At 52.6% G+C, this 22,570-nt stretch overlaps 1 protein-coding gene across 1 annotated transcript; it reads right to left on the reverse strand.

Annotated features, from left to right (window-relative positions):
* Window positions 1-4,251: 4,251 nt before the first annotated feature.
* On the reverse strand, window positions 4,252-20,890 carry PIRT (phosphoinositide interacting regulator of transient receptor potential channels). The gene is made up of 2 exons (XM_036342014.1): window positions 20,745-20,890; window positions 4,252-8,527 (listed from the first exon to the last, which is right to left on the reverse strand). The coding sequence occupies exon 2, from the start codon at window positions 8,492-8,494 to the stop codon at window positions 8,087-8,089; it is 408 nt and encodes a 135-aa protein (XP_036197907.1). The 5' UTR covers window positions 8,495-8,527; window positions 20,745-20,890; the 3' UTR covers window positions 4,252-8,086.
* Window positions 20,891-22,570: the final 1,680 nt, after the last annotated feature.

Consider the following 22,570-nt stretch of genomic DNA (forward strand, 5'->3'; position numbering starts at 1 on the left):
GAGGCGGGAGTCGGCAGATGTGGTGTCTGGTGAGGACCCTCTTGTCTGTGTTCTGCCATTTCCCTGTGGGCTCACATGGCCTTTCCTTGATACATGGGGGCGGGGGAGAGAAGGCTCTTGTGGTCCTTCCTCTTCTTATCAGAACATTAATCCCATCACAGGGGCTCCACCCTCAGGACCTCATCTAAACCTGGCCACCTCCCAAAGCCCCCGCCTCCCAGTACCATTACACTGGGGGTGAGGGTTTCAACATACATTTTGTAGAGACACAAACATTCCGCTCATGACACTTAGCTGATGGCTCTGAGCCAGGCTCCTGGCACCCTGTCCTCGGCCCAGAGCTAGAAGGGAGTATGGGGAAGAGATTTTATAAGGCTCAGGCCTGCAGTTCCACGTCACTTCTGCTCCCGTGAGCCGGGCACATGGTCACACCTGAAGGCAAGGCGTCCTGGGCATGTGAATCTGGTGGGAGGCTGACCTCACTCTTCACTGTGGAGGGAAATATAAATGTTGCCGAGCAGGGAGCTGCCTCCAGGAGGAATTGCCACCCTTGGGAGATATTAAAGTGGTAGGACTACAGGCCTTGGTGATCGATTCAGGGTGACAGAGAAGCAAAGCGAGAGGGAGGGTCACACACATCAGAATAAAGTCATTGGCCAGTGTCAGGCTCCTATTGGCCAGGCTGCACAGTATATAGTACCCCTCCCGCATTCTCCTTTCCCCCCTAATCATCTTTCACTCAGTTGTACAGATTTGCATTCTTCTTTGTATGAACTCATTTAGGAGGATATCCAGTCTTGCATAGACTGCCTTGCATAGTCTGTTGCATTAATAATAACTATTATCAGGGCTTCATAGAGAGACGCCTTGTGTGAATTATCCCAGTTAGTGCTCGGAGGAGGCGGGCACTTTCATGGCCCCCGTTTGCAGTTGTGAAGATGGGACTATGGGCAAGTGAAGTAAGTCGTTTAGGCCCAGCGGGGAGTGAGCGGGTGCTGTCTCCAGTTCCCACACACTCAACCTGCACAGAAAGCCGTGTGGTCGGGAAGTCTGTGTCCCCTTGGTGTTGACAGCTGCGGAGACTGAGGACTGGGAGAGGCAGCTGATCAGCCAGGGGTCTCCTCCCATTAATGGTGGCTAGTTTCATACGCTCAGTCCTTCCTACCACCCTCTCCCACCCTCCCCTGCCTCAGCCCTCAGAGCAGGTGGACAGCCCGAGAGGTCGCAGAGAGCCAGGGGTGCCCTGTGTGAGCACACTCTTTCCCTGCCCATCACCCGAGCCCAGGCCGCGGAAGGTCCCTGCTCCATCACAGACAGGAGGGCACAGTGTGAGCCACTCGAGGTGGCACTGCTCGTAGCTCCTTCTCCCTTATTTCTCTCTCCTTAGGACTCAGAGGATGCCCTGAGGTGGAGAACACGTAATGGCCCTGATTTGGAACTTATGTATGATAGTCTTTGTCAAAGGTATAACGGTTCCAGATGTAACCAAATAGCTTAGAGGAAGAAAATAGCTCTTTCCCCAGACTTTCCTTGGGAGGGAGAGAGAGAGAGAGAGAGAGAGAGAGAGAGAGAGAGAGAGAGAGAGAAGGATCTTGTGGTCCTTCCTCTTCTTATCAGAATATTAATCCCATCACAGGGGCTCCACCCTCAGGAAAGGCCATGGGAGCCCACAGTCACCTATATAAGTAGGGATTGTATTAGCTGCAAGGGACAGACCTGAACCACTGGTGACTTACTGTAAGGGCTTATTTCTGCCTCCTGTGGGAGATGGGGCCAGGCAGTCCAGTGGCTCCCCAGACGCCCCCGGGATGCAGGAGTCTCCCCCCCCTCCCCCACTCTGCTCTCCTGGGCAATGGCTGCTATTCTCAAGATCCGTTCATGGTCCCAACATGGCCCACCCATGGTGCCTGCACTCAGAGAAGGGGGTGAGGGAAAGAGCTCTGGCAGATGAGGAGTTTCCTTGTCCCCGCCCCCCACCAATGAGTTTCATATGCATCTCATGGGTCAACTCTTGTCATGGGGGGCTGAGGAATAGCGTCATTTAGCTGAGCATGTTACTGCCCCCAGGACAGTGGAGGTGTTATTCCCAGGGAAGATGCGGGGAGGACATTGGACAGGGAAGCAGTAGTCTCTGATACTTTCCCCAGAACACCAGATTCTGGCCTGGGCAGCGTGCTGAAGGCTGGTGAACGGCAGCAGTGTCCTTCTCTGAGACAGGTGATGGGGAAGAGGAGGGGGATGAGTTCCATTGGGGCAGGTTGCGTTTAAGCTGCTGGAAGTCTGAAGGTGAAGGTTTTTGTGGCAAGCAGAATAATGCCCCCCCACCCCGCCCCAAAGATGTCTCTGTCCTCATCCCTGAAACGTGTGAATAAGTTGCCTCATGTGGCAAAAAGGAATTTGCAGGTGTGATTAAGTTAAGGGGTGAATTGTGTCCCCCGCCAAATTCACACTGAAGTGCTGAGCCCAAGGACTTCAGAATGTGACTGTATTTGGAGGCAGGGCCTGGAAAGAGGTAATTCAGTTAAAATGAGGTCACTGGTGGGCACTAATTTACATATTGGTGTCCTTATAAGAAGAGGGAATTAGGACACAGGCGTGTACAGAGCGAAGGCCATGTGAAGGCGCAGGGAGAAGGTGGCCGTCTGCACGCCCTGCCGACACCTTGATCTTGGACTTCTAGCCTCCAGAACCGTGAGAAAACCAGTATCGGTTGTTGAAGCCCCCACCCAGTCTGTGACACACGTGGTTGCGCTCCTGCTGGGGGCTCCTGGGAAAATCGGCTCCTTGCTTTTCCAGCTTCTAGGCTGCCACACTGCTTGGCGGGCGGCCCCCTCCTCCACCTTCCGAGCCAGCAACCACATCAGTCCGACCTTTGCTTCCGTCACTATGTCTCCTTCTCTGACTCTCCTGCTTCCCTTAGAAGGTGCCTCCTGTGAGATCCGTTTTGGACTTCTGACTTTCAGAATGATGAGGTCATAAACTGGACACTAAATTTTAAATAAACTTTTAATTTATTTTTTAATTTGAACGACTACGTTGATGATGATTTTCTTTACAGCAGCCACAGGAAGCTGACACATCTTCTAACAGGCATTTAGACACTGAGGATCGATGGGGAGTCACCAGCACGCAGAACAACTGGAGCCCTGGTCCTGGAAGGAACCGTTTGGAGCAGGAGAGCAGGGAGGAGAGAGGGGTCTAGGGAAGGACCCACAGGGAGACACGTCCAGGAAAGGACAGACCACACTGCTGCTTCTCGATGGCAGGGTCTCCGGATAGATGTGTGCCAGGGGCTGGGTGGGCCGGTGTGGCCCCCGGTGTTGTGTGCAGTCTGCGTAGATGAAAACCTCAAACAGGAGCTGGCCACAGGCTCAGGGTCCCGATGGGGCAGGAGGTAGGACCTGGATATACGATGGCCTGGTTTAGCAGGGTCTAAGAGGCCAGGTCCAAGGCTCATCAGTGACTCCTCTCTCATCTTGAATGGGGCAGGGAGGGTCTTTTGGAAAATGGGGAACAGGACAAATGTCCCACAGCACCTCTCCCTGCGGGAAGACTTGGAGTCCAGCAGCTCCAAGCCCTTGAGAAATGACACTGGATCTTGACTGCTGTCTGGTTCCGGGTACTCCCGCGAGAGGTGACCTTGAACTGTTGAGGGGTTTTGGCCTACAATGTGATGGAAAGGCACCGTAGCCAGGGCCAGGCAGTTCCAAAGCCTCCTGCTGGTCAGTAGGAGAGTCTGGCCTGTGGGACAAAGGCCGGACCAAGGCCTCCGCCTCTGACGGTGTCACTCGTGCTGGTGGTTGGAGACCCCCATTCCTGCCTCTGACCATTCACATGGCAGAAAACCAGGAGTTCAGGGGATGAGAACATCGGACCTCAGAGGCAGCTTTGGGCCTCAGTCTCTGATCGGTTGCTTATGGGCTGTGAGACCTGGGACAAGCTCCTTACTTTTCTGAGCTGTGGTTGTTTCTCTGTAAAATGCGCTAAAAAGGACTGGATGTGGGGGGGAGCGAAACCTATGTGAATGCCCCCAGCTGGGTGCTGGCCCCTCAGAATGCTGGGTCTGCCTGGCTGCTGCCTCCTTGTGTCCCCCTGGCTCCTGGCCACTTTCCCGGGTGGTGTTCTGGGTCCCCGATTGCTTCATCCTCCCAGGCTGTCCTGCAACCCCAGCTCCGTTCTTACTTGTCCTGCCCTGTCATGACCCTAGCGCTTCTGCCCCGCCCCCCCCCCCCCCCCCTCCTGCTTGGAGGCTTTTGGAGGGCTGACTGGGTGGGGTAAGGGGTGTGGCCTGTGGAGCCAGGGTGCCTGGATTCAGTCCTGGCTGGGTGTTGTCCTAGCTCCATGTCCCTGTGCCCCACTCACTCACCTGCCAAGGGGAATGATGGTGGTGGTACCCCAGGCCCGAGCATTTGGAAAGGATTAAGTGAGTTCATGCATAGAGTGCTTAGAGCAGCCCTCGTACGTGGTAAACACCCACGGAATGTTTGTTCTTTCCAGCCGGGCCCCTTCTCTGTTCTTCCAACTCCGCTGCAGAAGGTCTCTGCCAGGTGCCTCTTACCTCTCTCCTCCTGCCCCTTCTCACAACACCCCACCCCGCCTTCCCCACTACCCAAGCCCCCTGGCACTCAGAGGTGTCCCCCAGAGGCCTCGCCGTGCTCAGGCAGCTCCCTGGCCCACATTTAATACAGACACGCTTGGGGCTCTGGGTTAGCTTTCCAGGGCCCTCCGATCTTGGCGGGGGAGATAGTGCCGATGGGTGGGTGTGGAAGGCAGGCGGGTGGGGCGTCGAGACTGATGGTGCTGCAGGAGTGGAAGCAGAATAAACACACTGCTCGCCGTGCAGACCTGGCACCACCCTCTTGTTTTTCCTCAGAGGACAGGGCAAGCTGGGACGAGCAGAAAGTCAAGGACACGAGGAATCTGGTTGTAGCCCAGTGAAGAGAGTTGGGATGCAGACCAAGAGGGGCAGAGAGGCTGGGCTGGGAGAAAGCGGGGCTTAGGAGGAAGGAGGAGGCCATGAGGAGCCCGGGAGCTGAACTGCCACCCTTGTTCTTGTTCCCAGGGACAGTGACAGGCTGGCCCGGGTGCTGCCTGCCCTACCCTGGACCACTGACTCATTCGGAAGCTGCCTTTTTGCCTCTATTGTGGCCTCCCTACTGGACGGATGGGATGGAGAGTAGGGTCATCAGCTCCTGTGAGGCCCTGAGGAACCATGCATGAAACCCACCCTGCCCCCTTTCTCCTGGGCAGCTCCCGGGTGGGGGGAGCGGACATGTGGTGGTGAGAGGGGCAGCTTAGAGGAATGAATGAGTGGACCCAGTCCCAGGAATTCTGGTGGAGCAGAATGAAACAGCAGGCACTGTTAAATAGAAGTAGAATTCACTGGTAAGGAGCATGCTGAATACAATTCAACATGACATCAATTCCTTTAGGCCTCAGATTCAATTGCACTCTCCGGGGAGAAGAGTGATGGGGGGTAATGCAATCCAGCTGGCAGAGCGCAGGGATGCTGGCCCTTCTCCGACCCGCGGTCATGAACGCGGTCATGTGGTGGAGCTTTGGGCAGAGACGTGGTGTCTGACCTGGGCTGCGTTCACAGGCCAGGCACACCCATACCTCAGGCTTCCACGGGCTAGGCTTTGGCAAAACCCTTTAGTGTGATGCTGGCGTGCTCCTAGGCCCACATTAGTATAGGGGACCTCAAGGGGGTTGCAGGACACTTGGGGAGCTGTCCTCAGAACTTTCCTATCTGAAAAACTAGCTTGAGGAGCAGGGAATGTGGGCAAGTATCGCTGCAGACTGCAGGGGAGTCCAGAGCTTGGACACTTTCTAGAGTCCTGGCTGTCCCCAAACTTCTTTCCACTAAGACATGGTGGCAGTGACATCCACCTGGGGCCTCCTCCCACAGCTCTGCCCAGACGACCAGCTTTCGGGCAGATGAGTTAAGACACAGGGAGTGTGGATTTCCATTGAGCTAACTGGGAGACCATCACCGCATTTGCTCCCCTGCCATAGAGCATCAAGGAATGTAGGAATGACATGACAGGGCCGCTACTGAACCTGCCTTCACATCAGAGAAAGGAAATGATCTGCAAGCTGGTCACTGGGGGCACCGGAACTACAGTTAGTGGCATAGCACTTGCAACACCCCAGGGTTGATCCTGACCCCCTGTTTGCAGGGGCAGGTGGGCTAAAGGAATTGGCCATTCTGAATGAACGACATGACCATTCTGGGTGAAGCTCAAAGGCCACCAGCTTCCTGAACTCTGGCTCCTTAGGTAAAAAGGGCACCAGATGCCCTCATGTCACAGGTACCTGCCTTCATGGAATTTCCCATGATGCAGAGGGAACCAGGTAGAGATGCCTGGAGGGCTGTTGAGAGAAAGGTTGCCATGGTGACCAGGAGGCCAGAAGACTAAGGAGTGAAGGGAGTCAGCTCAAGCCCAGGCTGAGTGCAGGGCAGGACACGTTTCCCTCCCAGCTCCTTATCAGTGCTCTCCACTGGCCTGGGCCTGACCTAGGGCGGCGTGGTGGCAACCTGTCCCAGGTACCCCTCCTCGTCTGTCACCTGAGGGTCTCTGGCCTTGGGAGCACCTTCCACGTGGGTGCTGTCTGTTTGGCAGGCCCTCAGGAGACCCCCTTCCAGTCTCCCACACACCCCCGAGGCCCTCGGTGTGTCCCAGGAGAAGCTGTCCTGAGGCACTTGGGGGAGAAGCAGCCACAAGGAAGGGCGAAGTGCAACATTTGGGAGGTTAGAAGAGTTTCTAAGCAGTTTCCTAAATGTTATCATGCTCCCTCCCTCATCCACCTTACAAAGACAGTTCCTGCTGCCCTACATGCTGCTCCTTCCTCCTCATTGCTAGCTCTCGTTTTCCTTTTGCTCCCATATTGAATGATGGGGACTCCAGCAACCACTATGTCCTCTTTCAAGTCTGGGCTAGATGCCCCCTCCTGCTGCCACACCCATCCACCTTTCTCCATCAAGTACGCAGCCCAGGGTATTGCAGTGCCTGCTGGCCGGGCTGTATCTCACATTTTGGGAAGAAGACTAGAGCAGGAACGTGTCTGTCTGCTCCAAGCCCAGGGCCTGGCCCATAATATATGTTTGCTTGTTTGGTGGGTGGGGGCAGGGAGACAGATTTTTGAAACGGAATTCCGTCTCTGGAAACCTACAGACTATTCAAATGTGGAATTCTATCCTCTTAGTTTTGATTCTAAATGGCGGTGAAGGAGAGAGCAATCTTATAGAATCCCTCCGAAGCTCATCGTTGCTGTTCTAGAATCAAGGGTAGGGACAAAGAGGATGTTAGGGTCACATGCACTTGTCCTTGGCTAGTTGGCAAGCTCAGAGGGGAAAGTTGTCAAGGAGAAGGAGTTAGAAGGTCAAGGAGAAACTGTGACACCCCTAGCACACCCCACCGACTCTGTGAATACTGTGTAACTGAGACTTAACTTCCTCGGCTGGCTGACCCAGCTTGTCCAGGGGGATCATGGCTTCCCCAGCTCCTTCACTGTTCACTCTTTGGAATGTTTGATACTTGTGACTTGTCTGGTCTCTTGAAATGCAAGTCAATATCTCACCCATGAGCCGGGCTGGCAAACCCAGGGGTCAGAAGTCAGCCCCTCTCCCCTCTCTGAAGGACCACTGTTGGTCAGTTTGGTTCTAGAAGGATGCAAATGTGAATCTAGCTCAGGCACTCAGCTCTGTAAACATGAGGCTCTCCTTGGGGCATAGCCCACCCCAAGGAATTTCCCAACATGCATAGCACTTGGCAGAGGGAGTTAGCTGAGTGACTCCTGAATGCACGACAGGGCATGGGAGACATGAAAGGGGATGGCTGCGGCAGGATCTAGGGGAGCATCGGTGATAAGACACTAAATGGATGCATCCAGCAATGCGCCCTCACTACATGGAGGGTGGAGTCCCGAGCTCTCTCTTTCCCTCGGATCCTGGAAGTGGGTTTGCCTGGATCACTTTTATGGCAAACCCCACCACCAAGGTGATGGGCTGTTGGATGTTGGTCATCAGATCTCCTCCTCCTGGTTGAGGTGCAGGACGAGGGGAGGCCAGCAGGGGAGGCCACCATCAGCGATTTAAGAAGAAGGACCGGATGCTCTGGAAGAACATGGACTTCTGCCTCTGCTTCTGTTTCTTCTTGATGATGGGCACCCACACCAGCCCGCACACCATCATCATGAGTCCCAGGGACAGGAACGCAGGCCCTATCATCTTAAGGACCTTACGGCTCATATCACCCAGAGTCAGGGTGTAGGCCAAGCAGGTGATGGCCACGCCGAAGAGGAGGATGGCGCCACCCACGGACATGATGACGATGGGCTTGCGGTAGATCTCCCAGTTACTCCTGGGGGCTTCGGTCCAGACAGACTCACTTCTGGAGCTGATGCACAGCGAGCTGGCAGTCTGGCTGGGCAGCAGGTCCTTGGATTCAGGAGACTTCTCGTCGACCTCCAGGGCTTTGGGGAGAGCCTCCATCGTCACAGCTCCTCAGCACCCCGCATGTGGGACCTGCAGCAGTTGGAAGCAAGGGCAAAGCCAAAGGGTTCCTCACACACCTTCCTGCTCTCAGCATCCGCCTCCAGCCCGGCCTCAGTGGAGGGTCAGACAGGGCTTTTGTGCTGAAGCCAAAGGAAAAGCAGATGAGAGCCACATAAAATAGAAACCACTCAAGCTGGTATGCGTTCTTCTTGCCAGAGATAAATATTATATCATCTAATCAAGTTTTTAGTATTTAAAACTGGGAACAGCAGTGCCCATTAAGCCAACAAAATCAACAGTGTACTGATTGGCATCTTACTTTCAGACTCAATAGCTTTCTAGCTCTGTGATCTTGAGTGAGTTACTTAATGTCTCTGTGCCTCAATTTTCTTATCTATAAAATGGGATAATAGTACCACTTGTAGGGTTTTCAAAAGGGTTCAATGAATTAAGACATGTCATGCATCGGAACAATGTCTAGCATATTGCAAGCCCTCCACAAAGGGTATCATTTGTCCATTAGAGTAATGATCCTTAATACATAATCGTGTGTGTGTGCACGCACAGGTGTAGTGTCTGCCAGTGCTAGGCGCTGCACTAAACACTCTTTCATCAAACTGGAACCTCACAATACCCCTGGGAGGTAAGCATCCTATTTTACAGATGAGAAAGCCAAGGCTCAGAGAGGTGAAGCAAGTGACCACAACATCGGATTAAACCCAGTCTGCTCTTCTCTGACAACACGGGCTACGTACGGGTTGGAGCCCATCTTTTAGTGCAGCCTGGGATTTTACGTGCTTTGTCAGCACAGGAAGTGATGCCTCTGGTTCAGTGTGACCTTTAACATCTAAATGACCCCTTTTCCCACCGACCGTGTGAATCACATCAGATTCCCACCTTCCTGTTCTTAGGCCCATAAGGGTATAGGGCAGCGGTTCTCAACCTGTGGGTTGTGACCCCTTTGGGGGTCGAACGACCCTTTCACAGGGGTCTCCTAAGACCATCGGAAAACACATATATAATTACATATTGTTTTTGTGATTAATCTCTATGCTTAATTATGTTCAATTTGTAACAATGAAATTGGGGGTCACCACAACATGAGGAACTATATTAAAGGGTGGCGGCATGAGGAAGGGTGAGAACCACTGGTATAGAGCGAGCCCAACTGCCTATTCCAATTTCTCACCTAGAGCCCGTCAGTGTACCTCACAGCCACCAGAGCTCTCGTCCCCCAGTCCCATGGGGAGGCAGGTGGTCACCTGTGCAGAGCAATGCCAGCTGCTGAGAGGCAACACTCACTTGCCAAATACTCCCCCAGAGCCACGCTGGCTCAATCGCCGTTAAGGTGGGATTAAACCGTTTCATTCCATGATTAGAAAGGATGGGTTCAAGTGCAAATGCCTATAGGTTTGCAAGTCAATAAGAGATGAATGCTTTTAGACACTCTCCTGGTATTAGACACTCTCTGTGGGGGGGAGGGAGAGGAGGCCAGCAGAGTCCAGACACCCTTCCCGAGGTCATCGCCACGTGATCGCCCTGACTCCTCTTTGCATGATCTCCAGAGGTTCCGGGGCAGTGCTGTGCCCTAGACTGAGATTCCGTACAGCTTTAGTCAAATGAGGGAGAGAATGAAGAACTTCCTTTCTGTCCCCCCTCCCACTGCACCCTTCCCTCTCTCCTTTTTCTCCCTCCCTTCTTCCCGTCCACTGGTCACCAACAACAAGTCCAGCTTTCCTTACAACACTGCTATACCCACTCCCTTCTTCCCGGAAGAGCCTGGTGCCTCCCTGCGCAAGCCTAGGTGCGCTGCGCTGGGGGACCAGGCCGGCCACTCTCTCCTCTGTATCCTGGATCCACAGCCTCTCTTGCTGCTTCCTGCAGGGCCCCCGCCTGCCTGGGAGGAGCTCCGCAGCACTCTCCCCAGCCTCTGCTCCTCTCCCTCCTCCGATCAGCTGCCTTTGGGCTTTGGTGTCTTCTCCCCTCCCCCGCCAGGTTCCCCGGGGCCTCTGACCCCATCGGCCCCACTCAAACCAGCAGTTACTAATACCCCTCCTGTGAGTGGGATGGGAGAGATTTCTCATCACAGCAAAAAGTTTATTGGGAGAGAAAGTAGGCTATTCTTCCCAGTCACCATGGGTCCCCCTGACCCACCCCAAACAGAGTGAGAGCCAGACCCAAATAGGGAGGGGGGTACATTTTTGGAGACTGTGGCACCAGCCCTGGTGAAAGACAGCTTGGGGTCAAGGAGATGGTGCCTGCAGCGGTGGGTCCCAAGCCCCAGCCCTCTGCACCTGCAGTTGTGGGTTGTCCTTCAACACTTCCTACAACGTTAAATTCAGGCAAATCCCCTCAACATCCACCCCCTGAACCAGCACAGGGTAGTGCTCCCCACTCCCCAAAGCACATGTTGCCCCTGTCCAGAGCAGCAGGTGTAGGCGCCTCCCCTGAGGGAGGGAGGAAGGGGGAAGGATGAAATTGTGCCTTCAGCCTGTGGTGTTCATTCATAGACACTCGTCTGGAGGAGGGGCTTGGTTGCTGCCTCCAAAGGCTGAGAAGGAGGATGACGTGCTTTGGAAGTGCAGACAGGTGTTCGCCTCCCTCCAACCCCGCGGAGTATTTGCAAAGCTAAGCAGCCATTTTAAAGTGACCTCTTCCCCGGTGGACTGGGGGCAGGAGAGGGGTCACAGGCATATTAGGAAATCTTAGCCAGGAACCTTGCCTTGGTTATTGCCACCTGGTTCCTTAGGTGGGCAGTGTGACACCTTCAGGAGGGTTTCCGCTGGGTCGCCATTTCCACCACTTTGTGGGGAAGGCCTAAGGCAGAAGGGCTCACTGCTCAGACGCTGCAGAGGTTATAATGGGGAATCTGGCCGTTCTCCACGGTGCGGTGCGGGAGGAGAGCTGGGCTGAATGAGGAAGGGCTGCGTCCCTGAGCTACCCTCGGGGTATGAGGTGGCCACTGCATCATGAACAGGAAGTGGGCAACTGGGGATGGGACCCCTGCCAGGGATAGCAGATTCCCGGACGCTGAGGGAGGCGGAGGGACTGCCTGGCCTTGCTGGACTGCCTGGTGGAGGGATGCTCTTTATCCCTGTGAGGAGGTCATTAATGTATTCCCAGTTTATAACAGCAGAAACTGAGGCCCAGAGAGGTTCAGGGGCGAGGCCGCAGCCCCCCACTTCCTATGCGGTTGTGCTGGGACTCAGGCCATGGTCTTTGGACTCAAAGCTCCTTGCCCAGAGCACACTGGTCTGGATGACTCCAGAGGGTCCTTCAACTCTGACAACGTCTGAATTTTTTTCACTTTGGGGCTTCATTCTGCAGAAAACTAGCCTCTTCCTGAAGATGAGTGCTGTAGATAAGTGATTGAACAATGACTCAGCATACAGCAGGCAAATAAGGTCACTGTTGTTTTCCATAGTGTTACATTTATTTAATTTAAAGGACTATTTTTACTCTGAGATTATGTTCTTCCTTCCTTGTTTGGCATTGCTTCATTTTATGAAATGGCCCTGAGGGAAGATGATCATTGGTTTTGTTAGTATCTGTATTTGCCAAGGTAAAAGGTTGACTAGCCTGTGCAGATGTCTGCCAATCTATTATCCCTATCTATCTAGCTAGCTATCATTATCTATCATCTATGTTTATTTAGCTATCATCTATCATCTAAATTCTAATGACCCATGAAACCCCCCAAATGGGAACCTTTAACTTAGTTTACTTACTGCCCTGGCTGGGTGGCTTAGTTGGTCGGAATGTCTTCTCGTATACCAAAGGTTGTGGGTTCGATTCCCAGTCAGGGTACAAACGTAGGTTGTGGATTTGATCCCAGGTTGGGGCATGTATGGGAGGCAGCCCAGTGATGTTTCTCTCTCGCTCTCTCTCTCTCTCTCTCTCCCTCTCCCTCCCCTTCCTCTCACTCTTAAAAAAAAAATCAATGAAAAACATGCCCTCGGGTGTCAGGTGAGGATTGAAAATAAACCTAGGGGACTCACTCAGGAAGAGGTGTGTCCGTGGGATAGTGAATGGCAGGAAGGGTGTGGCCATGGAATGAACACTGTACTGGGAAGAATCACTCCTTCACAGGCCGGGCAAGCACTTAACTTACTTGCAGTGTCTGCATGCTACAGAAAGATCTGGAAAGATTGTGTTTGAACCCAGTTTGCCTTTCTGAGCTCTAGGACTTTGGGCAGGTTACTTACCACCCTGAGGCTTGCTAGCACCACGCAGGAGATACGGATAACAGAGTATCTGTCTCCCAGGGGTGGAGTGACTATCATCTCTCACACAACCCTGCTGAGTGTGTGACACATCCCAGGTGTCTAAGAGAAGGCCCTGTTGCTAATAAAATTATTGTCTTTCTTGGTCCCTGTTTCCTCATTGGTCTCGAGAAGAGGTTGGGCTGAGAGACTTCTAAAGCTGCTTTACATAGGCCCACGGGTGGTGAATCACAGGTGAGTTCTGAGAATGCAGGCTCCCTGGAAATCAGCCCCTGGGGGCAGTATGTGTCTTATAACTTTTTATTAAAACCCTAAAAGATTCTATATTTTTCTGATACAAGGGATTCTCAACAGGGCACTACTGATGTTTGGGCTAATAACTCTGTGGTGGGGACTGTCCTGTCATTGTAGGGTAGTTAGTAACATTCTAGGTTCTACCCACCTTTCAGTAGTGGCTCCCCACTTCAGTCAAGATAATTAAAAACATCTCCAGGCATTGCCGAGTGCCCCTGGTGAAGAACCAGTGCCTTAGGTAGGTTGGCCTTTTCTCCCTCCCATCTTCCCTCCCTCCCTCTCTCCATCCTCACTTGCAAACTGCCTCAGGGCCAAGGCTGAGTTTATTCACCCTCCACCCAGCAGTGACCCACGGTGCACAGCCTGGCCCTGCTGGAGGATTTGGCCTTGACGCTGCTGCTCTATGAGGGACCTGGCAACACCTGGGAGCCAGTCCCCTGGGAAGAACCACGCTTTTGGGTTTGGATTAAGTTTTGGGGCCTTGGGTTGAATGGATTCCTAACCTCCTGCAGTGGGCTCAGCTGTCCACCCAGAACCTCAGCATGTGACCCTAACTTGGAATAAGGGTCTCTGCAGGTGTAATTAAGGTAAGGATCTCCAGGTGAGAGACAGTGGAAGGCTAGAGATGCGGGCCCCCCTGGACTACCCACAGATTTGAATGTTGGCTCAGCCCTTTGGGCATCAATTTCCAAAGGGAGAATAGGTCCTACTCCCCTGGAGGCCATATTTGGAGAGTCAGGAGGCAGATCAGTGGGTGGAACTTATTTGTTGCACACAGCTAGGAATGGGCACCTGCAGCTGGTGGGCTGGTCTGGAACTATGCAGCCATAGGTAGGAAAGAAAGACAATTTCTTCACAGAAAACCATGCAGGGATCTCCAAACAGGAGGCTGACCAAGACAAGCCAGGCACATTTTCATTTACATAAAATGAGATTTCATTTAAATAAACTTCAAAACCTATAAGATGATTGATGCTATTGGAGGTTAGGATCGTAGTTACCCTTGGTGGGTGGGGCAGTGTCTGAAAGCAGGGGTACATAGAGACTTTTGGGGTGCAGGTTCTGAGTATTGATTTGTTAGTAGCTGGTGACATGGGTGTGTCCTATTTGAGCTGCAGAGTTTTAATTGACTGCTTTCCTGTCTGTGTGTTAAACATCAATACAATGTTTAAACAAAGATAATTAAAGGATATGACTTCATGCAATATGTCCCTTTCTTTAGATCCTGACTAGAACAAACCAATGGTACAAAGACATTTTGGGATATATTTTGGGAATTTTGAATATGGATTGGGTATTGGATGACATTAAGGATTTAAAATTTGTATTCAGTATGATAATAATATTGCAGACACATAAGAAAACATCTTTATAAATATTGAGAGGCATCTTGAAACAACATATAAGGATGACATATTGTGATGCTATGATCCACATGAAAATATGAAACTTTAAATCATATATGACAAAATAAAATTATTAAATATAGATGATGAATGTATGGAAGTTCACTATATTGCTATCTCTACCATTATGCATGTTTGCAAATGTTTATAATAAATTAGAGGCTGAATATACAAATAGATGATGGCCAAACTATATATAAAAATAGGACTCTGACCCACAATTTGCAGCAACCAGCCCAGGAAACCAACTCCTACTCTATAGACACCAGAGCAGGAAGCCAGCCTCTGTCTATAGTCAGACCTGTAGGAAGCCAAGCTGCTGTCCATAGTCAGGCCGGTAGGAAGCCAGGCTGCTGTCTGTAGTCAGACCTGTAGGAAGCCAGGCTGCTGTCCGTAGTCAGACCTGTAGGAAGCCAGGCTGCTGTCTGTAGTCAGACCTGTAGGAAGCCAGGCTGCTGTCTGTAGTCAGACCTGTAGGAAGCCAGGCTCTGTCTGTAGTCAGACCTGTAGGAAGCCAGGCTCTGTCTTTAGTCAGACCTGTAGGAAGCCAGGCTCTGTCCGTAGTCAGACCTGTAGGAAGCCAGGCTCTATCTATAGTCAGACCTGTAGGAAGCCAGGCTGCTGTCTGTAGATCAGACTTGTAGGAAGCCAGGCTCTGTCCATAGTCAGGCCTGTAGGAAGCCAGGCTGTTGTCTGTAGTCAGACCTGTAGGAAGCCAGGCTGCTGTCTGTAGTCAGACCTGTAGGAAGCCAGGCTCTGTCTGTAGTCAGACCTATAGGAAGCCAGGCTCTGTCTATAGTCAGACCTGTAGGAAGCCAGGCTGCTGTCTGTAGATCAAACCTGTGGGAAGCCAGGCTGCTGCCTGTAGTCAGATCTGTGAGAAGTCAGGCTGCTGCCTGTGGTCAGACCTGTGGGAAGCCAGGCTGCTGTCTCTGGCAACCAGCCCAGCAAGCTAAACGGTAACCCAGGACAACTAACTTTTGACAAATGCACCAAAGCAATTCAATGGGGAAGGGAAAGTCATTTTAGCAAATGGTGCTAGAATGATGGGATGTTCACATGGGAAGAAATGGGACAAGTCCACCTCACACGACCAGCAAATATTAATCAAGACGAATCACAGACATGGCTTGAACATAAATGTAAAACTATAAAAGTCTTAGAAGAAAATACAGGAAAATATCCTCGTGACCTGGTGGCAGGCAAAATTCCTTAGACAGGACAGAGAAGGCAATAACCAAGAAAAAAAAAATCAATAATTTAGATTTCAGCATTATTGAAAACTGATCGTTAAAAGTGACTAAGAAGAAAATGAATAGGCAAGCTATGGACTGGGAGGAAATTTTTGCAAAATATGTATTTGTTAAAGGATTTGTATCTGGAATGTATAAGAACTACTACATTTGATGAATAAGAACACTAACAGCCTAATTTAAGAAATGGGCAAAATGGACAAGCCCATTTCAAAGGAAGACAAAGAAATGAACAAGAAAAAGTGCTTGAAATCGAAACTCAACAGAAAAAATGCAAATTAAAACTACAATGAGATATAGCCGCTCATTCACTGGAATAACTAAAATTTAAAATCTCATAATACCAAACAGTGAGCTGTGGTATGAGAGCTCTCGTGCACTGCTGGTGGGGATGTAAAATGGCATAGCCACTTTGGGAAAAGATTGGTAGTTTCTTATGAAGTTAAACACCCATCTACCCATTAATCCTGCAATTCCACTACTAGAATTTTTTTATCCATGAGAAATGAAAACCCATGTCCACTAAAGACTAGTTTAAGTGTTCATAGCAGCTTTACCCATAATAACCCAAACCAGAAAACAACCCGCATGTCCATGTGCAAATGAAAAGATAAACAGTGCAATTCGGATATTACTAAGCCACAAAAAGGAACTCATTTCGGACACATGGATGAGTCTCAGGCTGGGTGAAAGAAGTCAGACATACAAGAGTACATATATTATACTAGAGGCCCGATGCATGAAATTCGTGCGAGGGGCTCTGCCCTTGCAGCCACGGCAGCTTGCCTCAGCCCTCACAGCCCCGGCTTTGTCTGGAAAGGTTGTCCAGAAGGTTGTTTGACTGTCTCGTCTAATTAGCATATTATGCTTTTATTACTATAGATGTTTCCATTTATACAACATTCTAGAACCTTCTAAGAACTAATCTAAGATGACAAAACTCAAAACAGTGGTTGTAAATGTGGGGAAGAACTCACTGGGATTTTCTGAAGTGAGTGAAAATGTCCTATTTCCTGATATTGATGTGGGATACATGGAGGAGCTATTTGTCAATGTGAAACACTAAAATTTGTGCATTTCTATGGGTGTAAATTACACCCCAGAAAAAACAACTATAAAAGTCTTAATAGTCGGGTGGGTCAGGGTGGGTAGCAATTGGAAGTATAGCTACACCAAGATGGCAGAATATTGATAATGGTTGAAGCCATATGATGAAACATGGGGATCCAGGGTAGGGGTGTGGGCACGGAACATCTTACACCAGAAAAGGAAAATAAGGGTATGGGTAGGGGTGAAGTGACCTCAGAATAAGGTTGAGACATTAAAGGGAAATCTGTAGGGTGAGGAGTCACCTGGCTCTTATGGGAAAGACTGTATAACTGATTCTGAGGAGATTCTGCAAGGAAGAGAGATGCATCTTGGAGAAATTGGGAATTGGGGACAGAGGATAAAAGATGGAGATGGAGATAGAGGTGGGGATGGGGATGGGGATGGGGATGGGATAGAGATGGATGGAAGTGGGGATGAAGATAGAGATGGAGATGGAGGTGGGCTGGGGACGGGGCTGTGGCTGGGGATGGGATGGAGGTGGAGATGAAGATAGAGGTAGAGATTGAGATGGAGGTGGGGGTGGAGAAGGGAATAGGTTTGGGGATAAGGATGGGGATGGAGATAGAGTTGGAGATGGAAATGGAGGTGGGAATGGAGATGGATGAAGATGGAAATGGACAGAGGAGAGAGGGAGGCAGAGAGGGAGAAAAGAGGGGCAAGAATGACAAGAATTTTACCTTTTCTATCTTGAATCTGGACAGATTCCATCCCTTGAAGGAAAACACAGACTTTCAGGGAGCCAGAGGGGCCTGGACAGAGCAAAGACTGGTAGGCAAAGAAACACATCCAAAGGGAGGAACCCATGGAACTGTCCCTTAATCCTGTTATCACTGGTCTACTTATCTGCGTATTTGTAATTGTCAGCTTACTTGGAGAGCCTGCCTACTTATATGGGTTCAGTGTTTGTGTGTACCTGTGACCCCAGGTCGCCATTCTGCTCCCAGCTAATAGCATTCACCAGCACGGACACAGACACTTGTCAAGCAACGCTCGTGTGCCATCCTCTTCTGGGCACGGACTCACAGGCAACCCAGAAGTGTCCTTCTCCACAGGGGAGCTCAAGGCGTGCACACGTCCTCGCTTAGCCACATTCACTCACCCACCGGGTCTCTGAGAAATGAGGCAATGAGATGTCTCAAATGAGAAGGGAGAGAGCTGGCAGGGAAACTGGCTTTTGCTCACACACTCATGTATTCATCCTCGAACACAGGGTCTGGTAGTGTGTGGAGCATGCAAGCTGGTGAGCCACAGTGAGTGCCCGAGATAACGAGGAGGGAATACTTTTCCCTCTGGTAGACACTTGAGTGTCTGAAAGGCACCACTTTATGAAATGGCAGTTGGAAGTGCAGTAAGTGAACTATTGCCCTGGAGGTGACCGTATGTACCTGGTGTCTGTCCTCACAGGACCAGAAGCCCTCATTCCCTCCCAGACTCCTCGAGGGGCTGGGCTGGCCTCCCCAGCTTCCTACGCTCTCCAGCAGACAGCTCCATGCCTTTCTGAGGCCAGGACTCAGCAAACACTTGTTAAATGAGTCAATAACCAGGGGAGCTGTGGCAGGAGGGCTCACCATTGCCACGGTCAGCTCCTCCTCACCTGTTTCTTCTCACCCAGTTGTCCACGATGTCCTTTGTTCTCGAGTGAGGGTGGTAGGATGGGACAAGCTAACCAGGGGGCATGAGAGGCAGCTGCAAAGAGCCAGGAGGGACCCGCTGGTCAGCCTCCTCCTCCTACCCTCCTTGGCCTCTAATGGACTGACACCTCGCCAAGACTGGCTGCCTCTGGCTGACGTTCTCAAAGTCTCCAACTACCCGAGCAGCCCCTCGTGAGCAGAAGACGCAGTGTACTGGGGAGAGTTGACATGTCCCACAATAACAATAACTGCCACTTGTCAGACTCTTATTATGGGCTGGGAGCCATGCTGCCTGCTCTTTCCGCGTGGCCTCGTCTAATCTTTAGGCGCCGAGGAAGGGAGTGTTAGTATCCCAATTTACAGGCTTGAAAACTGAGGATCAGAGAGGTTAAGTGACTTGCCCAGAGTTACACAGCAGGTGAGCAGCAAGCCAGGATCTGAGGGGAGTTTTGGAGCCTGTCTGTTCCAGTTTATCCTGCTCCCCTGTGGGACGGTTTTGATTTTCTTTCCAAATCCAAAGAAAATGGAGAACACACTTGGGCCAGGCCCTGGCCGTGAACAGAACGGCAGGCGTGGCTGCCTTGGGTGGGGTCAGGCCTAGCGCTGCTGCGTGGAGCTGCTGAAGACGCGAGGGCTGACGCTGCAGCCTGGAGCTGACGCCAGAGGAGCAGCAGCAGGCCTGGGCCTGAGCAGCCCGAGTGCTTCCATCATCCAGCGGAGCGCACAGTGCCCGACACAGCAGCCCCTTCACGTGGCGCATCTCTGTGACCCCCAGAGCTCTAAGAGGGCGGTCTTCTTACGATCGTTCCCATTTCCCAGATAAGGAAACTGAGGCTCAGAGCGGCCGGAGCCCAAGTCCTGGGCTTTTACACACCGTGTCTACCATGCTCTCTCAAGGGTGGAGCTCCGCCTTCCCTCTCTTTTTACCCACTCCCTCCTTCCTAGCGTCCCGCCACCCCCTGTCTGCACGTCTGAGCGCATCCCCCCTTGAATCTGATGAAACGCCATCAGTATTAACAGGTTGCCGGATTTGGCCAATACAATGACAAAATGCCCAGTTAAATTTGCGTTTCAGATAAACAGCGAATGCTTTTCTCGTGTGAGAACATTCCAAACAAAACCCGGGACACACTTAGGTTAAAGCTTATTTGTTGTTTCTGAGAAATTCGCGTTTAACTGGCATCTTGTCATGTCTCTGGCGCCCGATAGCGGAGCGTCCCTGCTGTGCCGGGGCCGGTGTTATCTGCCCCTTCCAAGCTTCCCGCCCCGATAGCGGCCGCTCTATTCTGGGAATTGCAAGGACTGGTGCAGGGGGGTGGGGGGTACACCCTGCTTCCCAGGTCAGCTGCTGGAGAAGGCAGGGTGGCCACAGATGCAGGGGTGGAGGTCACATGACTTATTATTCCTGAGGGAGACCCAAGGTCCTTTGGTTTTAATCCCTGAGATGTCCCAGCGGAGTCCCTACAGCGCCCCGCAAGCTGTCACAGCTGGTGTCTGCCTCGCCCTCAGCAGGACGCGCAGTGATGGCCGCTCTCTGATAAAGGTGAGTGGGGCCCGGTGCCTGTGCTGATAAAACAGAGGCCAGGGCATTTCTGAATACACTGCCCGGCACCAGGGCACAGCCGCCATCTGCCACCTGCTCATAGGCCTTCTTGGAAGCGCCTTCTCCAAAGGCCGCGCCCAGGCCCTGCCTGGCAACGAGGTGGGAAACCAGCTCAGGTGACGTCTGCTCCACCGGGGTCTGGTCCCAGCACACTCACCCTGCACGTGTGTATATGCTCCCTCCCGTCTCCCTTTCTGCAATGGAGATGCCCCAGCCAGCCCTGCACTTTGTTCTCCTGGCGCCTCCGGGGCGCCTGGCACCTGCAGCGGGAGGGTGGGCAGATGCTGAGGCCGAGGTGGGATGCCCAGGAGGCTGTCCGGGTCTCAGGCCCGCCATGCACTCTGGGGTCTGGGGGTGATCTTGCTCGTCAGCGTCTGCCTGTTTTGCTCCTGCCTCTGACCAGGTTTGGGAATGTGTTCCCTGCCCAGCTCGGCCCCCAGTGCCGGCCAAGGGTGGAGGCTGGATGCCACACCACCCTGCTCCCCTCTGCCAGGTGCACAGCCGGGCAGCCCCTCCCCTGCCACCGCTCTGCCCGGACTCTCACTAGGCGGGCAGTCCCTTCTGCCCGCTGGCAGCCGCTCACCCCTCCCAGGGCCCCTCTCTTCGGCCTGTCATTCACTTTGCCTTCCGACTCCGGTTCAAAGACAACACATTCTAAAGCAAAGTGAACACCAGCTTCCTGTTGGACGTGGGAGGAAGGGCAGAGGGCGAAGCTCTCCTTACTTACTGTCCTGCTGTCCCCGGGGAGGATGGGGGACCTGGGAGTCGCACACGGCTCGCACGGGGAGGAAGCCAGCAATGAGTTTCTGTTCAAGTTCTTCATCCCAGGCGAGCAAGCCTCCCTGGGCCGGCCCAGGAGCCGGTGTGCAGCCAGTCCAGCCACTGAGCAGGCTCCAGCGGGGATGAGCTCACCAGGATATGGGCTAATGGCTTAACCCTTTGCGGGCGGCTGGCACGGGCACCGGGGATGTGGCTGCGCTCAGCTCTGCTCAGCCACTCTCAGATGAATCTTGTGAAAAATTAATGAAGCGTCTCTGCAGTGTGTCTTCGAGTTTTGGGGAGTGCGCATCAGGGCGATGCCTGCAGGCCTGCTTCTCTTCACCGGGCTCAGAGGCCGGGGGACCCGGAGCCTCTGGGTCGGTGGAGTGTGTGGTGGGGATGGTGGGGATGGTGGGGCACGGGTGGGTACCTCAGAGGCTCTGCAGCGCTGCCCAGATGGCCTTGACAATGGGGTCAGGAGCTCTGCTTGTTCTAGATGTTGGAGAGGACAGTGTAGATGTATTAAACATCCTTGGTTCCCAGGTGGCAACCCCGGGAACTTCCCAATGTGATAGGTGGGCACCACATGTGACGAATACCGGGGATCCACAGCAGAAGGTAAGGTGAGTGCACAGGGCCCCTCACACCCCACGCTCAGACAGCTCTGACCTGGGCACAGCGCATGCTCACCCTTGCTTCTCCCACCCATCCTGATTTCCCCCGTGGGGTTTCATATCAGGGTGATAGAGAATAAGGTCATCGCTGCACCGGTGGGGAAGGGACTCCCATCTCTATGAACAGTTCTCGAACTGTGCTTGTAGAGCTGCGTGCGAGGTGTTGGTTGCCCATTCTCAAGATGCTGATGGGTACCCTGAAGCCAACAAAATTGTCCAAGATCCTGCACCAGGCTGGCCCTGCCCTTCTCCATGGTAACTGGGGACAGGGAGGAGCTGTGGCCGCTCACTGGCTGTGAGCCATGGGCGAGGGAGGTCCTGGCCGTGGGGACAGTCATTGGGGGCTTCCCTGTGGTCTGTAGGGGAGGCTCCCCCAGGAGTCATTAGGGAACCAGGGACTAAGGAGGGAGAGAGCTCCTTCCATCTCTGGCATCTTGATTTCCGTGTCTATGAAACTAACAGGAAATTTCCAGACTGGGAAGGCTCTGCAGAGGTTGATGTGTGATAAATGGCCAGAGAAGCAGGCAGCTAACAGGGCCGGCCTGTCCACTGAGCTGCCGCGAGGGGTCAAGCTGAGTGGTTTTCCTGTGTCCTCCTCTGTGAAAGCGGAGCCGGAGCCGCCTCCGCTCAGGGGGCTCGAGTCCAGAGACTGTGGCCGGAAGCTTTGAAGATGCTGCTTGCTTTGCGGCGCCTCAGTCTTTATGCTCACTCAGTTTGTTGAACCGATGGGCTGGCTTGTGAAGGAGCCTGGGGTGAATTATTTTGCAATGCAAATAATCAAATCATTTCTTTTCTCCTCAGTTTAGACATCTGTGCTTTCCCCACTCTGCAGGGTGTGGCAGGGTGGTCTAGAAGTGGCCATCAGTGAGACAAAGCCTTATGCAGCACTTCCTCTAGGGCCTGCACTAGTCCAAGCACTTTATATGCATAACTGGAGGCCCAGTGCATGAAATTCATGTACAGGTAGGGTCCCTAGCGGCTGCCAGCTGGGACCTCCCTTTGTACCCTCCTTAGCCTGGCGCTGCCGGCTCACCTGCTCCACCATCCCGCCACAGTCCCGCTCTCATCAGGGCCCATCGGGCCGGCAGCCCCTCCACTGCCACCCGCTGCCAGCGCCGCA

The sequence above is a fragment of the Myotis myotis genome, unplaced genomic scaffold, assembly GCF_014108235.1.
Source record: "Myotis myotis isolate mMyoMyo1 unplaced genomic scaffold, mMyoMyo1.p scaffold_m19_p_17, whole genome shotgun sequence".
Lineage (NCBI taxonomy): Eukaryota > Metazoa > Chordata > Mammalia > Chiroptera > Vespertilionidae > Myotis > Myotis myotis.